This window comes from Lytechinus pictus, chromosome 11 (genome assembly GCF_037042905.1).
Source record: "Lytechinus pictus isolate F3 Inbred chromosome 11, Lp3.0, whole genome shotgun sequence".
Taxonomy (NCBI): domain Eukaryota; kingdom Metazoa; phylum Echinodermata; class Echinoidea; order Temnopleuroida; family Toxopneustidae; genus Lytechinus; species Lytechinus pictus.
The window spans coordinates 25,725,251-25,743,290 of NC_087255.1; the positions used below are offsets into that span (position 1 = coordinate 25,725,251).

At 39.0% G+C, this 18,040-nt stretch overlaps 1 protein-coding gene across 4 annotated transcripts in view; it reads left to right on the top strand.

The window, feature by feature from the left end:
• The first annotated feature begins 1,331 nt into the window (after positions 1–1,331).
• Positions 1,332–18,040, top strand: part of LOC129271077 (single-stranded DNA-binding protein 3-like) — a 58,027-nt gene continuing 41,318 nt past the window's right edge. Inside the window, exons 1-4 of one of the 4 annotated variants that reach the window (XM_064106212.1) lie at positions 1,332–2,036; positions 2,300–2,372; positions 8,176–8,237; positions 9,139–9,223. In XM_064106212.1, the coding sequence (XP_063962282.1) occupies positions 1,981–2,036; positions 2,300–2,372; positions 8,176–8,237; positions 9,139–9,223 (276 nt within the window). In that variant the 5' untranslated portion in view covers positions 1,332–1,980. The remainder of the gene's footprint in view (positions 2,037–2,299; positions 2,373–8,175; positions 8,238–9,138; positions 9,224–18,040) is intronic. The other 3 variants (XM_054908433.2, XM_064106214.1, XM_054908432.2) reach the window with 3 other exon arrangements.

Sequence of the window (18,040 nt, forward strand, 5' to 3'; positions counted from 1 at the left end):
TTGAATAGACAATAGGTAGACCTATTTGGTGGCAAATCAAATAATACGTGAGCTGAAGATGTTAGATATTAAGACCATAAAACGGAGTTTACAGAGCACGTTAAAATAAATCGATTTGTAAATCAAACAAAATAATGAAAGCGCGATATCCGAGCTGAAATGTGTTTTATATATTAATTTCAAAACTTGGTATTGTAAGCTACATATCAGCCTATTGAACAAGAACATGCACTGTGAGCGCGAAGCGCAAGAGCCTTTATATAGTAACATGAAAGATTTTGCAATTTTTTCAAGTCTTCCCCTCATCGTATTTTATTGACTCGATCCTTCCTCGTATTTTTATTTTTTATTTTTTATTTTTTCCCTTTAATTCTCTCTTTCCCCTTCTTTTTCTTTGTTTCTTCCTACCCCTTTTTTGCTCCTCCAATAGGGGCCCCTCGGCCTCGGCCCCTCCTAGATCCTATAATCATTCATGTGAAAATTATACTATGACAGCCAATTTAGGACGTGTATGGGCTGGACATGGGTCCCCTTGTGCACCTGGGCTTTTGGGTTTTGGAATCTCGTATGAAACCATTAGTTGGAATTGCGCTATTTTCCCCCGTTTATTTGATTTTAAACCGAGAAGATAATTTTTTTAGGCAAGCCCCCCCCCCGCCCCCGGAAAAATAAGATATATGCCTATATGGATCTATACAAAAATATATTATTGTATTATTATCATTTCTTATCATTCTGTGCTTTTCCCATGAGGCAAATGCTTAAAATGAATTAATAGAATGGATTTATATAAGCTTAAAACTACTACATGTAATAGTTGGACACATTTCCATCCTCACTTGCGTACGAGGGATCGAGGGGGGGGGGGGGCTTGCTTATACCCCCTTCATGTTCAACCAATTAATTTTAATTACGTGTATTGTTCATATTTATTCATCGTAATTTTCATCTGTTTATTTATGTTCGGATATGTACGTTGTTAAACTAAGAAAATATGTCTATGAATGAATTGTTAAAATAAAAATTATTTATGATAATGATGCTCGAAAAGGGTAAAGAAGGGCACTTCTGCACTGCACACTTCCCGTGCATCAATAAAAATGTTTGTAATTGGGGTGGGCCGGGGCCTTGGATTAAAGTAAACTCATTCAGGTTAAAGTTCGGTAACAAAAAATTCCAACATTCTGCAATTGAAAAAAAAAAGAATCTGTTCGACTTTGACACACGGTGTAACATACTCGGTAATAATATTTTACGTGCTCATCTTTAGGCCGAACTGCAAAGCTTGGCATTGTAACATAGCGAAAAGCCTTGGTTTGGGGAGGGTGTTCACTGTCGGGATTTTCCTTATGATGTCGGCCATGAAAATCAATTTCTCCGCCTCTCCGATATAAAGCTACGGGTTTCTCATTCTCCTCATTAGCATTTGTAAACTACAGCTACACTCACACAAAACAACATTCAAAATTACCATTTGTAATTTTTATGGATTGGGGAATTATTTTAGGTCAAGTAATGCATTCAACAATGAATTATGCTTTCTAGAAAGACAAAATAGATGGTGAAATTGTTTGATTTACAATTTTGTTAGTGAATATGTACTTGCATTTGGTCCATGTTATTCTGTTTAAAGCAAGTGCAAAGATGTGCCTAACGAATTTTATTTTATCTACGTTGTTCCTGCATTGAGAACATTTTCTATTAAAAGGGTCGATTTGGCTCTCTTATTCATTTGCACGAACGTAATTCCAATTCAAAACTCTGGAAAATTATATTTTGTGAAGTAAAATTGCCATTTCGTGTAAATTCCATACATATATGACCTAACGCACTCTGGAGGGTTTCTGGAATCCCTGAATTAATCAGTGCTTCGACCAATCAGCATCGCGTACTAAGCAGTTCACGTTGCAGTCGTCATAGCTACGGGGTCAGTCTCTGCCTTGATTGCTTGACAGGTGCGTGTCAGTATAGCTACCCAGCATGTTCCCTAAAGGGAAAGGTTCAACTGTACCTTCGGACAGTCAAGCGAGGGAAAAGTAAGTATTACTTTCATAAATTGAATTATACACCTGAAAAATGAATTCTACGACTTAAAAACTATGTGTTTCGATACAAAATTCGACGGCTTTCTTCGCCGCAGTCGACGAAACACATAATCTAGACTGCAGACTATACACTGTCGCAACCATATATCGCACCGCGTACATTATGTCGCACCCGCAGCGGAAAGCGTCGTTCGAAACGAGAATGTAACACGTATTTTATTTTCTTTTATTTTCATATTGCATTATATTTACAGGTTAGCACTCTATGTATACGAATATTTACTCCATGTCGGGGCACAGAAGACAGCACAGACATTTTTGTCCGAGGTAAGACCTTCATAAAAATATATTTAGTTTGTGTAGTAAATGCATAGGCAGTTTCGGTTATTATGGTCTTGCCCATTGGATCCTGTGCATTAGTCTACTACGGACCACTGCACAGTGAACATGCATACAACTTTGTAGTACTAGTAGCCAATATGAGCGGACTTGTCTTGCGCGCTGTCGCTCATTCCCCGTATACTCCCCGTGTGTATACACTCAATACTTTGCTACCAATTCAATGGCTGTATATATAAACTACAGAATCCCTTTGTAATCAAATAAAATATGTCTTTTCCTGAAGTAGAAAACATGTAAAGGGAATTCAGTATTTGGGTACTTCTGAAAATCACAACAACAACAACAACTGAAAATAAGGCCATGGTGACGGTCATTTCTTTTTCTTTGATTTAGCTAATTCAAAATTATTGCGCAAAGCAATATTATTATTTTTTTTTTTCTCACTGTCGGTTATGGGGGGGGGGGGGGGGGGGGCAGTAGCGGACCGTGACCCGGAGGAGACAAAGCATTGGAGGGGCACCGTATTGTTTGTGAACAATGCTGTGCCCCCCCAATGCTTTGTCTCCTCCGGGTCACGGTCCGCCACTGGGGGGGGGGGGGGGGGGTGGGGATTTTTTTTCAAGCACAGCAAAGAAGTTGAGGTGGGTATTATGCAATTGCCTAATCACTTTAGCCTAATGCAAGATCTGTAACTGCATGATCCTATGTATTATTACATGGATCAATGCAAGATAAAATGTAATGAAGAAAACAATATTCCAAGGCATTAGAGTTAAGACCCTACACTACAGTAAGCAGAATTACATTTGTATCTTTCTAGGTAAACAATCTTCATTCTGAAAATTACAGTTATTGGTAATGGTATATACACTAAAGATATTACATGAATGTTGATATTTTTGCAAATTTGTATGTACTGAAAATGTGTAAATAATTTATACATATATTGAGGTCTAATATTTATGCCCTAGTACTTGTGTAATACTGCAGATTATTAATTGTATCGTAGACAACTCTAGTTATGAATACATCTAGGCCTACATAGGATATTGTAGATAACTGTTTTTATCTACAATACCCTATGCAGGCCTAGATGTATTGTACGATGTTAATTACATGCATATTGTACAATGTTGCATACAGCTCCTCACTGACATGTACTAACCTTTCGCTATACATTCAGGGGTGGTGGAAGTGGAAGTGTGGAACCATGCAGGGATGGGGGTTTCTGCTCTCTCTTTTTTTCTGTAGTACCCATGCATGTACAAAAATATGAAATTTACTATCAAATTGTGATGTTATGCATATTTAACCTCTCTAATATCAATTTGTTTTTTTAATGTTTAGACACCAGTCACTGATAGTTTTAGTTTGTATCCCACTGCTGCCACCATTCCATGACCTTTGTGAGTAAGGTGGATTGTGTTTCTAGTTTGGGAGTTTGGGACAACAGTCATTTTATGGCATTTGGCCATATGGTGCTGCTGCCACCATGCAATCAGGGTTTCCTTTTATCGAAGGCTATTTAAGGCTGTGGATGCAGACACCCTTTTGATGGGCCTCAATGGAGCTTTGTCCCCTTTTTAATGTTTTACAGTAATATGCATAATACGATCAATGACTTTGTAATATGATCTACGATTCTATGTACCCTACACAAAAGTGGCATTTCCTTTACAGTAAAGAAGTTTAATGCTTGTTAGCATGATTTTGCGTAAAAGTTTATTAAGTTTCTACTAGTTTGAGACACCAGCCAGTTTGATCATTTTAGTTTGAATCCCACTGCTGCCATCATGCCATGGTGATTTTTTGGAAGAAGGTTTATTGTGGATCTAGTTTGATACACCAATTTTGATGGTTAAGTTTATATTCATTTGGTCTCTAGTCTGTACCCATCAGAAATAATAATTTAGTGTTATCAATTTTTTCTAATAATATTTGTTTCTCTGTTGCACTTGGTCTAATTTCTACCTATTACAATTGTTGTTTAGCTTAATGACGGTGCCAATTGACCATATAGTCTGATTTCTACTTTGCCTTATTATTTTTAGCAAATGGTCTTAGATTAATTGCCCAGTCTAACAGGAAATTAGACAAAATGGTAGATTGACCAAATAGCAGTTAGAAGTTTTAGCTAGAAGACAAAGTAGTTGTTGAAGAATTATTACTATATACCATGTAAGATGAGACCAAATGAAAAGTACACAAAGCGGCAGTAGACCAAGTGGAAATTTACTGATGGGTTTTTGTTGTATTCCACTTCTTTCAACATGCCATGGCAATCATGAGTAAGGTTTAGTGTGTTTCTAGTTTGGAAAACCAGTCACTTTTATTGTTTTGGTAGCATCCCGCCGCTGCCACCATGCCATAGTGATACAGTTTTTTTGGTTTGGGTCTTAGGGACACCAGTGACTTTGGTGGTTATATCCCACTGCTGCCACCATGAAATGGTGATGTTAATTTGGTTTGGGTCTTAGGGACAACAGTGACTTTGATGGTTATATCCCACTGCTGCCACCATGTCATGGTGAAACAGTTTTTCTGGTTTGCGTCCTAGGGACACCAGTTACTTTGGTGGTTATGATTTGTGTCCCACCACTGCCACCATGCCATGGTGATATAGTTTTTATGGTTTGGGTCTTAGGGACACCAGTGACTTTGATGGTTATCATAATCCAAGGTGCTACATAAGCACTTGCCCGATTGCCAGGGGGCAAGTAAAAGTTAGAATCGGGCCAGTGTTTTGAAGTAAAGAACAAAACTACTTGCCCGAATTGGGCAAGCAAAATTCTCACAGTAGAATGACAAAAATTAGGGTCGATATGATATTGACTCTAATTTTGGTCATGGCAGGTAGATCAGTTCATGTCAAAAGAGAGAAAAAGGTTAATGGTTTATAAAACTGCAAAACTTTCTTTTGAAGAGGTAAAACTTTTTTTTCAAGGATTTTTCGGGAATATGAAATAGATTTTAGGGCAAGTATATTCCAACTATTTGAATAATTTACTTGCCAGACTGGGCAAGTGCTTCTAAAAAGTTATGTAGCACCCTGCATAATCCCATTGCTGCTACCATGCCATGGTGATACAGTGTTTCTGGTTTGGGTCTTAGGGACACCAGTAACTTTGGTGGTTATGATTGGTATCCCACCGCTGCCACCATGCCGTGGTGATACAGTTTTTCTGGTTTTGGTCTCAGGGACATCAGTGACTTTGGTGGTTATAATTTGTATCCCACCGCTGCAACCATGCTATGGTGATTGTAAATAGGGTTTTTCTGGTTTGGGTCTTTGGGACACCTGTGACTTTGGTTGTTTTGGTGAGTATCGCACCACTGCCACCCTGCTCTGGTAATTGGGAATAGGGTTTTTCTGGATTGGATCCTTGAGACACCAGTGACTTTGATGGTTATGGTTGTATCCCACTGCTGCAACCATGCTATGGTGATTGTGAATAGGGTTTTTCTGGTTTGGGTCTTTGGGACACCAGTGACTTTGGTTGTTTTGGTGAGTATCCCACCGCTGCTACCCTGCTCTGGTAATTGGGAATAGGGTTTTTCTGGATTGGATCCTTGTGACACCAGTGACTTTGATGGTTATGGTTGTTATCCAACCAGTGCCACCATGCTATGGTGATTATGAATAGGGTTGTTCTGGTTTGGGTCTTAGGGACACCAGTGAATTTGGTGGTGGTGATTTGTTTTACTGCTGCCTCCATGCCGTGGTGATTGTGAATACCTGTAGGGTTTTTCTGGTTTGGATCTTAACTCTTTGGGACACCATTGACTTTGGTGGTTGTGGTTTGTATCCCACTGCTGCCACCCTGCACTGGTGATTGGGAATGGGAATAGGTTTTTTTCTGGTTTGGGTCTTAGGGAAACCAGTGACTTTGGTGGTTATGGTTGGGATCCCTCCACTGCCACCATGTCATGGTGATTTTGAATAGGGACCGGGTTTTTCTTGTTTAGGTCTTAGGGACACCAGTGGCTGTGGTGTTTATGGTTAGTATCCCATCGCTGCCACCATGCTACGATCATTGTAAATAGGGTTTTCTTGTTTCGGTTTTTTGGACACCAGTGACTGATGGATATGGTTTTTATCTTTCTACTGCCCCCATTCACGATTCATTATAGAAGAAGGGTTTATTGTACTTTATATTGCTTCTACCAACATGCAAGTTATTCTTAGTAATGACTATTGGGTTTCTGGCTAGACAGAAAATCATCTCATCTCTTGGCACTTGGTTAGGGATTGGGAGTCAGAAGGCCCTCGGTTAGGTTTGGGAAAGAAATTTCAAGTTTCAGTCTGGACTATCAGATACCCTGCACCAGTCACTTTTATTGTTTTGAGTATTAGATGGTGGAAGTTGTTATCTTACTGCTGCTGCCATTCCAGTTCTGACGATTCTGAGTAGGGTTTACCATTAGTGTTGATAGTATTAGACACTAGTAATTTTCATGCTTTGATCAATATACCACTGTTGTTACAATGCCAGATGTAACCATTGTCATTAGGAATTGCTGTGTTTTGAGATATTGTATCGGTCATTTTGATGGTGGTGGTTTGTACCCAAATACTGTCACTTTGCCAGTTATGATGTTGAGTAGGGTTTATTGTGTTTTTGGTTTGAGTCTGAGATGAGGTCCATTATCCTCCACTGTCACTAACTCGCCACCATTTATGCCAGTCATTTCGATTCTGAGTAGGGTTTACTGTGTTCAGTATGAGACAACATTGGCAATTGTTGATATTCCATTGCCTTGTACGGTCCACCTTGCCAGTTAGAACGATCCTGACTAGGGTTTACTGCATTTCCTGTTTGAAACACAAGCCATTTTATGGAATTTGTCAGTGTTCTTCCATCTGCCACCACAACAGATGTAATGATTCTGAGTAGGGATTACTGTACATGCATTTCTAGTTTGAGATTACTGGTCATTAAATACGACTCATGATCTTACCACTGCCACCATGGTAGACATAACCCTAATGATTGTGAGTTTATTTCTGATATATGAGACATATTGATCAGATGGCATTCAATGGTCTCCTACTGCTGCCACCATGCAAGTTCTAATGATTCTGAATAGGGTATATTTGCAGTATTTTTAGTTTGAGATTACCAGTAATTTTAATGTAACTGCTTTATATCCCAGTGCTGTAGCCTGTCACAATGCCGTTAAGAATCTGATTAGAGTTTATTTTTTATTTGAGACACCAAATGGGTCTTAAACCATGACTCAAAATAAAAGATGACTCCAAACTCATGCACAGCATCATTGGATTGTATCTCACTGTATCCATCATGGGAGTTACATAATTGATTGGGGTTTACTGTGTTTATGGTTTGAGTCTTATGTCAGCTCCAAAGTCCAAATGATTATGGAAGGTTTCTTATGTCTCTTGGAATGTGTTAAAAGTCTTTTCTATAGTATTGTGTCCCACGCCAGCCACATGTCCATTTTGACTTGTACAATGGCATTCGTTCACTGCTTGTGACTTTTAAATACTTGGAAGACTGTTATGCAGAGTAATCACTCATTGATTGTGCACATTGATTCGCAAAGTTGTGGGATTTAACTTGACCAAAAACAGTCTGTTAATATACATGTAGACCTCATTTCCAAGTATTTCTTTATGGATGGGTATTTTCTCTATCAGGAATATTACTATTGAGACCCTTTGTTGACGCGGAAGTTGTGGGTATACATGAAACTTTATTCTTTTTAGTAGAACTGTGGATATCAAGAAATTAATTGTTTATTCCCTTTTTTTACTTCGCTGTAACAGATAAGGTGGGAGAAAAACATCACATTAGGAGAGCCCCCGGGGTTTCTGCACTCATGGTGGTGGTAAGTATCATCTGTTGAATATTAAGTGTCTTTATTTTTTCTTGAGGTAAATGATGAAATAAAGTGTTTAAATCTACAAGTAGGCCTGTTAATCAACATAGCAAGTGTCAGATAACCATAATAAAGTCACTTTACCTCATAGATCCACAGAGCTACCAAGTCTCATGCATGTGCGTGAGACTCACGCATCCATTCATCTCACGCATGGAACCCATTTTTCTCATGCATCGAGACCCGACAGAAAAAAAGAGAAAAAGTAGCATTTTTTGCTAGATTATACGCACTGGCCGACCGCCTTCGCATGCCGTCGCGTCTACCCCGGCACGTGAGACGAATCGAGAGTGCAGTCAGCGCACAGCTAGTACGTGTTACGATGAATCATGTGCGCGCATCGCATGGTTTTGTAGTATGGATCGATATCATTTCGAAACGTACAAGTGTAAATACTGGCCGCGTGCGCGCAGAGACGCCGAGTCATGAAAATCTCTCGCATAACATTTTTTGTAACTTGGCATCTCTGGATCCATTTGAACATTTGAGGTACATATATTGCCGAAGCAATATGTTAGAAAACAAGCATGTTCAGGAATTCTAGCATTTTGACAGTTTGGTAGGAGGCGCGATAGCTGAGTCGGTAGAACAGGTGTTTCGGATTCTGGTGACCCGGGTTTGATTCCTACTTGGTGTGCTAGTGTTCTATGTTAAGGCATTAATCCTTAATACCTGGTCCCTTGGATAGGACCTTAAGCCACCAGTTCTCTGGTTGGTTGCTTGTTTACAATGCTTTCTGTCTCTGAGCAATCAGGTAAAAAGAAATCACCAAATTACCAGTGATATCTGTGTGTGCCAAGCATATTTTTCTTTTGTTGTTACAACTGTTTATTTCTATGTTCTATTTCAGTGTGTTTTGGGATTTATATTGTGCTGCGCCAGAGAGGAGAGAAACATGTGAACATTCAAGTGAAGCGAAGGCCTTCCATGATTATGTAAGTCTAGTTTTTCAGTCTTAGTTTGATGTTCCCATTAACAAATTATATGATTTATGATAGAGGTTACCATGCCCTACAGACATATTTAATCCAGGGGAGACAATTTGACAAACTATATGCCACAGTCACATCTGCAACACTGTCTCTAGACTGACAGAAAATTCTGTTATTTCCAATTACTCCAATGACATGTCATCGATCAGTTTGGTGTCGGTATCGTTGATGTGACTGTAGGTTTATTCCTGTATCCCCAGATAATGTTTTGGACCATGTTTACTTATATGCTTGTATTGATGTGGGGTGCAATTGTGGCACCCACAAAATTAAATATTCAACAAAGATTATCGATTTGGTGTTCGTGAGACAATAGAGAATTTTGCAATCACTACGCGGCCACTCTACAACGCACCAATACCTTTGAAAATGCAAGTCAAATCACAATGAAAAACTGAGAGGCTTTTGTCGACAGTTGGTGGACCGGGACAGCAACGTTGTCTTGTGACTCTAAACAACGACATATCTGCTATTGTCCGTCTGGTCTAAATCTACGGTTTTGTGCAGCCCCGGTTTTCCAACCTTTGACAAAAGCCTTTCAGCTCTCCATTTTGATATGACTGGCATTTTCAAAGGAATTAATGCGTTGCAGAGAACGGCTGCAACGTGATTGCGAAAACTCTCGAACTGGGAATAGTGGAAAATACCTGCCTTCCGATCAAGAAAGGTTGAACTGGCCATACAGAAATGTTGTTAGCACTAACAGAGCACTTACAGTAGGCCCATTCACAAATGTTGCTCCGAGATGTAAATAATACGCTGTAACACTAGTAATCGCTGCAACATTATTGGTTGTAACAGGGGCCTCTGTTAATGTATTGTTGGTGCTAGTAACATTTCTGTGCGGCTGGTACTGATTTGGAACACAGGTGTGTGTGTAGCCAGCATGTGCATGAGGACACTTGGATGCCGGACCCTTTCTATTTTGAATCCTGGCCAATGGCCGTATCATGAGCTGAATGGAATTATTTACCTCAAGTGCTCAATGTGAAAATCAGCATATTTGAGCATTCAGAACATGGCATCTACATAAACATTGTACAGTGTTGATGTCTTGGTTGTATATTAATGTGTTATGTTTTTAAAGCTCCCTCTTTAATGATGGAAGTATTGCTTTGAGAGACTTCTACTTATAGGTATCAAGTCTCCATGCATGAATAATCTCAACTATCGACCACACCACAGTCACACCTCTTGTCACTGATGTTTGGCAGGAAAGCTCACAAAATTTACACATAAATTTCAGGATTGTTCATGAAAGACTCATAAACTACACCCAATTACAATTATTTGTGGCAAAATGCTAAAAGATACCCTATTTTAATAAAATGATAATTTTTCCTTGAATTAAGCCCCTAAAAGTAAAATAAACCCTTTTCCCTGAAAAATCATGAACACATGGTGAGTAGAAATACAGAAGGGTCTCCGGGGGAGGGGGCACTTCCATTGACGAGTGGATACCAGGCGCGACCATGGGGTTTCGAAAAGCACCCTAAACAAGTATTTTCCAAATATATTCTAAACATGCACCCCTTAACACGTATTGGCAACAAAACGGTACCCTTGACAAGTATTCCCTGAATTGACCCCTTAATCAAGTACAGCGATATTTTAATTGTTATGTCACAGAGTACTGCCCCACCTCCCACACATCGCTCAAATCGGACCAAGTCTAAACACTTAGTTTTGGGACAAAAAGTACATACTTTAGTACATAAAGCATTAATAGTCTTTTTTTTATACCCTCGCGAATTTGACCGTAAACACATAGCTTTCCTAGTGAAATATATGTATACCCTTTTTTCAGTATTTTAGTGTTTTTGACACTCTTATTTCGTTACGTACGTAACATGCCCAATCTTGAAAAAAAGATCCTTTTACGCATTTCTTTGGTCGCGCCTGGTATCCAATCGTCAATGGAAGTGGCCCCCCCCCCCCCCCTGGTGGGGTCTCCATGGACAATAAGATGGTAGCTCCTGCTATCTGCAGCTGAAAATTTTACAAGAAAAAGCAATGGTTCTGCATTCATTTCCAATGGGTTGCAGCCAGTCTGCACTGGAGCTGAACTAATGATTCCTTATTTTTATACCATATAGCAAGAGTTAGAGCTATATCTATTTGCATCTGTGCGCTGTTGATTGTATTTTTATCTAGATGTAAATACAGTCAACAGCGCACAGATGCAAAATCGTCTCAAACTTAAGAATAATTGTTGAATTGCACTAACAGTAACAGTGTTGTTTATTGTGTCATCTCATATTTGCTGAAAGAGATCTGGCAACCGCTGAGCATGGTGAAGATAAATAGTTACATGTAAAATTGTATATCGTGATTCAGGTTGTGTGTACACTTATGTTGTTGGTTTGTTTATTTACATTATTGAGATGGGAGGATTGGGATAGGAATCCAACACCGCTGGAATGACAGTGACCATTATCATTCATGATGAACGTTGCCTTTTTATGGGTTGAAACTCTTAAAAATTGTTGCATGTTTCCATATCTATAAAATTTATAATGTAAATTTCAATTTATTTATAACTTAAAAGATATCTTTTAGTGATGATAATTGATCAACGTGTGAATGAACATCTTTGAGATGGGATTAAAGTTTGTTGATGTAATTGACAATCGTTGAATACATGTATGCTGTCACAATGGGTCAGATGCATAAAAAGTAGCAATTGCTTTTGCTAAGCTTTTGCGCTTGGTGTTTGCTTGGTTCTGTAATCAGTATGCATAAAAATGAGTGAGCAAATGCTTTTGCAAGTAAGCTCAAGTGACTGCTAACTGCCTGGTAGCATTTGCTTGACAATTGCTAAAACGTGTATGCATAAAGACGAACGTTTTGCTTGTGTGATTAAGCATTTGCTTGGGATTTTTTAAGCTCTGTCAGAGAAGTTTGAGCGTTTGCTTGATCAGGGTGTTTGTTTAAGTAAGGGATATAATAATGTTCATGCACTTGAGAGAGAACCCCAAGGTGTAAAGTAGCCTACATGAACACATTTTCTTCCTAGTAAGTACAAACCGACTGCAAACTACGGTATATAGATTTAGTAATTAGAAACAAGTTAAAAGGACTAGTTTTATACCACATCTCAGGAAAAGATGTTACACGAGAGTAGCAGTATTTTGCCCTACCACACATCTGCATTCGAGTCCAGACTTTGTTCTGGGAGCCGTGTTCTCACTGGTCAGCGTGACGTCGATATTGTTCAAACCGCTAGCAAATCCTTTACGAAGGCAAGAAAAGGGTTATGCTTTTGAAATGAAACAATTGCTAAGGCATGAAGGCATGATCTTTTGCTTAGCGAGCAACTACTTGTGCTTGAAGCAATTGCTGTCCAGTAATTGCTACTTTTTATGGATCTGACCCAATAGTAGTGGTAGCCTGAGTAAAGGTTTGCTTCTAAGTTCTAGTTGCTCCAAGTAGGGCCTCTGCTTGATGAGCATTTTGCCTAACTTGTAAAACATGTGCTAACCTATACTGTTGGAGCTGGAACATTTTTGTGTGTTTCATAGCTTGATGGGAAATGGTTTCTGAAATTTGGACATCAGAGCACGTTTTTGTTTCATTCACTTTTTTCTGGCAGAACCTTCGAAATATATCACACTTTTAGTGACTGTCCTGTTGTTCAAAATCGGTGATTTCTGTTTAGAAATGGTATTTGAACTACATGTAGCCAGTCAAATGACTTTAATCACAAAATTTAAGAGTCTCAATCCACTCAATTGATTCCATAGATAGTGTAATGTCAAGGTATAAAAAGTTTTGCATAAAATCATAGTCGCACTTTACAACAAGTGTATCTCGAAAGCTGGCTTCCCTCTGCTCAAACCCTTGAAGAATAGTTTGTGAAATGGGTGACAATAGGCGGTTTCAAACCGCCTCGATCACAAGAATCCCCGTTAAATTACGAGAACATTTTTAGGCTAAAAAATACCCATTAATTATTCCTGCATTCACACCGCCCCGAAACATACCCTTCGGGATAAATTCCTGAAGTTAGGAGCATGCGCAGTATGGTCTAATAAGCAGGCAAGGCGCGAGATTCAAAACCACTAGCCCAGCAGCCACCCACGGCGCCCGCGCCCAACGACACGATGGGCTAAAAGTTCCCGTAAATTGCTTTCACATTGCCTAAATACCTGCGACCTTGGAAAAATCCCCGCGAAAGTTCTCGTAATTTCGCCAAGTACCTACTATTTAGCGGGTATTTTCTTTCGGGGAAATTACGCGTAGTTTGCTTTCACTTTACCAAAATACCTGGTATTTTCTGATCGGGGTAAATATCCCGATCAGAGAATACCTGGAACTGACGAACTTCGAGGCGGTCTGAAACCACCTAATATGAACACCAACCAATTATAATATTTCTGGTAAAACACCTTTTTGCCATAGGATGTACTTATTGTTATTACCAAGAGTTGAGCAGATTGGCCCTTTTTTTACTCAAAGTGTAGACCTCAGGAAGATTTCCATCCAGGTAAATTGAAATCCCTTAAGTTATACCAGTGGCGTACGCAGGGAGTTGGTCACGGGTTCAACCCCCCTTAAATTTTTGGTACAAAACGACCAAAATTTTTGGTTGAAGACTTTTTTTTTTGCTTGTCAAATTTTTTTTTGGAATGAAACAACTACAAAAACATTGTTGGTGTTGAAGACCTTTTTTTTTTTTTTTTTTGCTTGTCAGCTTTTCAGTCAGCTTGAACCCCCCTTCCACAAATCCTGCATATGCCACTGAGTGAAAGGTTAGGATGTATTTATGCTAAATATGTTTGTTAAAAGATGTAATGTAATCGTTTACATTCAATAAACATGGATTTTAAAGCGTTCTTGTACAGTGGCAGATAGACATTTTGACCAACGTGAGTGCTAGACTTGTGACATCGCTAATCAATGCATAAAAAATGCGTATTGATTATGTTCTTTTGTCGATAGTTTCTCGACATAGGCAAGATATTTTTTGCGATATATCAACAGAGAATTTTCTTATCGATAACAGCACTATGATCATCTATGAAATATGTAACACATGACTTGTTAGCATACTGCAGTTCAGTATTGGCCTATTATCTCATGTAGTGATGGCCTTGTGCTTCGTCCAATCAATTTTTTTCTTCAAAAGTGTTTATCTTCCACTGTTAACATAAATTTGAATTATAAATTATGAACTCTCAGCATGAATCTGTTAAACTATTTTGTCCAGAAATACCCAGGGCCCTAGTCAAAAGTGAAACCTTGAAAAGTGTACTTGATTGTAGTTAATTGTTTAAGCATCCCAGGGGTTTTGGCATGTAAATGTTTAAAGTTTATCAAGAATTCATTACAAACTAGTTTTTGTCTCACCTGCATAGCAGAGTGAGACTATAGGCGCCGCTTTTCCGACGGCGGCGGCGACGGCGGCGTCAACACCAAATCTTAACCTGAGGTTAAGTTTTTGAAATGACAGCATAACTTATAAAGTATATGGACCTAGTTCATGAAACTTGGCCATAAGGTTAATCAAGTATTACTGAACATCCTGCCTGAGTTTCATGTCACATGACCAAGGTCAAAGGTCATTTAGGGTCAATGAACTTAGACCATGTTGGGGGAATCAACATCAAAATCTTAACCTAAGGTTAAGTTTTTTGAAATGTCATCATAACTTAGAAAATATATGGACCTAGTTCATGAAACTTATACATAAGGTTAATCAAGTATCACTGAACATCCTGCTTGAGTTTCACATCACATGACCAAGGTCAAAGGTCATTTAGGGTCAATGAACTTTGGACGAATTGGGGGTATCTGTTGAATTACCATCATAACTTTGAAAGTTTATGGATCTGATTCATGAAACTTGGACATAATAGTAATCAAGTATTACTGAACATCCTGTGCAAGTTTCAGGTCACATGATCAAGGTCAAAGGTCATTTAGGGTCAATGAACTTTGGCCAAATTGGGGTATTTGTTGAATTACAGCCATAAATTTGAAAGTGTGTTGGTGTAGTTCATAAAACTTGGACATAATAGTAATCAAGTATCACTGAACATCCTGTGCGAGTTTCAGGTCACATGATCAAGGTCAAAGGTCATGTAAGGTCAAAGAACTTTGGCCACGTTGGGGGTATTTGTTGAATTGCTATCATATCTCTATAAGTGTATTGGTCTAGTTCATAAAACGTGGAAATAAGAGTAACCAAGTATCACTGAACATCTTGTGCGAGTTATAGTAGTTTTCAAAATCAGCACTGCTGCTATATTGAATCGCGTGATGCAGGTGAGACGGCCAGAGGCATTCCACTTGTTTATAATGATATATTTCATTATACTATCACTGCAGGATGTTTTTTTTTCTCATATGATTTTCTTCCCACTGTCAGAATAGGGTTTATTCTTTCAAAGACTACACCTCATGAATATTCATGTCATGAATCGTACAGCTACTTAGTAATATGTGCTACATTTCGAGCAACTTGTCAGTTTGGTATGAAGGTTGCAGGTCCAAATCTCAGTATGGGCAAGAATGTTATTTCCAAATTTTCTCTTTCGTTTGAAATTGAGGCATGATGTTTGAGAGATATAAGTCAAAGAAATGTAGACTTATTATTCAAAGTCTTCGAAACTGGTTGTGTTAAGGTTATACTTATAGTCACTTTGAGCAAGGGCTTTGTCATGTTAATCCACTTCGGTGATCCCACAGGGCTATGTAAAGTCTCTTGCGCAAGTAGTCCCTCATTTGTGTCACACGTGAATTGTTAATGCACTTTTGTGACCCCATACACATAGGGCTCGCAATGGCTCTTTCATTTGTTTCACATGCAGATTCTTTTTTTTTTATCACAAGGGGCTATCTCTTTGAGCAAGGGATCTCTCATTTGTTTCACATGTTAATCCACTTTCGTGATCCCACAAGGCTACATATAGTCTCTTTTAGATTAGTCTCAATGATCAAGGGCTATTTCATTTGTTTCAGATGTACATGTATGTAAATTCACTTTTGTGATCACAAGGGGCTATCCCATGAGCAAGGGATCTCTCATTTGTTTCACATGTTAATCCACTTTCGTGATCCCACAAGGCTATGTAAAGTCTCTTGCGCAAGTAGTCCCTCATTTGTTTCACACATGAATTGTTAATGCACTTTTGTGACCCCATACACATAGGGCTAGCAATGGCTCTCTCATTTGTTTCAAATGCAAATTCACTTTTGTGATCACAAGGGGCTATCTCTTTGAGCAAGGGATCTCTCATTTGTTTCACATGTTAATCCACTTTCGTGATCCCACAAGGCTACATATAGTCTCTTTTAGATTAGTCTCAATGATCAAGGGCTATTTCATTTGTTTCAGATGTACATGTATGTAAATTTACTTTTGTGATCACAAGGGGCTATCCCATGAGCAAGGGATCTCTCATTTGTTTCACATGTTAATCCACTTTCGTGATCCCACAAGGCTACATATATTCTCTTTTAGATTAGTCTCAATGATCAAGGGCTATTTCATTTGTTTCAGATGTACATGTACGTAAATTCACTTTTGTGATCACAAGGGGCTATCTCTTTGAGCAAGGGATCTCTCATTTGTTTCACATGTTAATCCACTTTCGTGATCCCACAAGGCTACATATAGTCTCTTTTAGATTAGTCTCAATGATCAAGGGCTATTTCATTTGTTTTAGATGTACACTCCCCTCCAAAAGTTTGGGAACACCTGCATTCAGTGTGTGCTTTTATATACTTGGTAGACTTTATTGATATTGAGGCTCATAGCATAGTTGATTTTTTTGTTTTAAAGTGAAGATTATACAGCAGTGTAAATTTTGTTATTGATTCAAACAAATTTATACTCTCTTAAATGTCTGGCTACCAGTCAAGATGGCATTCTTTCAAAATGCTAACTTCTTTTATTACATGCAGTTATTGCAGTTATTCAGAGCTTTGACACTAAAACATGTGCAACTTCATTCATTTGTCCTTTTCCTAGTCAGAAGTCAGACACAAAAATAAAATTAAACAATACTCAGTGTTTCACTGATATGGAAAATTCGATGGGAAACTCGATGGGATTGAGATCTGGGGACTGGGGTGGCCAATCCATGATTTCCAGGACTTGCTTCTCTTTCTTTTTCTTCAAGTAGTCTTTGCATAGTCTTGACATGTGTTTTGGGTCATTGTCCTGCTGGAAAACGAATTCTTCTCCAATCAGGCGTTTCCCTGAAGGGATGGCCTTCCGCTGTAGGATTGAATGATAGCCGTGCTGGTTGAGGATACCCTCTACTCTGTGCAAGCTGCCTACCTTTCCTGCACCAAAGCAACCCCAAACCATGACATTGCCACCACCATGTTTCACAGTTGGCTTGATGCACTGGGGTAGCATCTTTTCTCCCTTTCGCCCTCTCACATAGGTACGTTGCTTGCTGCCAAACACCTCGAACTTTGATTCGTCAGACCAAAGAACCTTCTGCCACTGCTCCAAAGACCAGTCTTTATGCTTCCTAGCCCAAGCAAGCCTTTTCTTCCGGTTCTTTTCTTTGAGGAGTGTTTTCCTTGAAGCCACACAGCCCATCAGCCCTGCTCCACAGAGACGTCTTCTAACAGTTGAAGAACATACAGGCATCTATGGGTGTTGTTGAGGCCAGCTGTAATTTGTGGGCAAGTCAGACAACGGTTGCGCAGACTGCTCACCCGGATGTATTTATCTTCAGCAGGAGATGTTGTTTTTGGCCTACCACTTCGTCTCCTGTTCCCATTAGACCCAGTGGCTTCTTT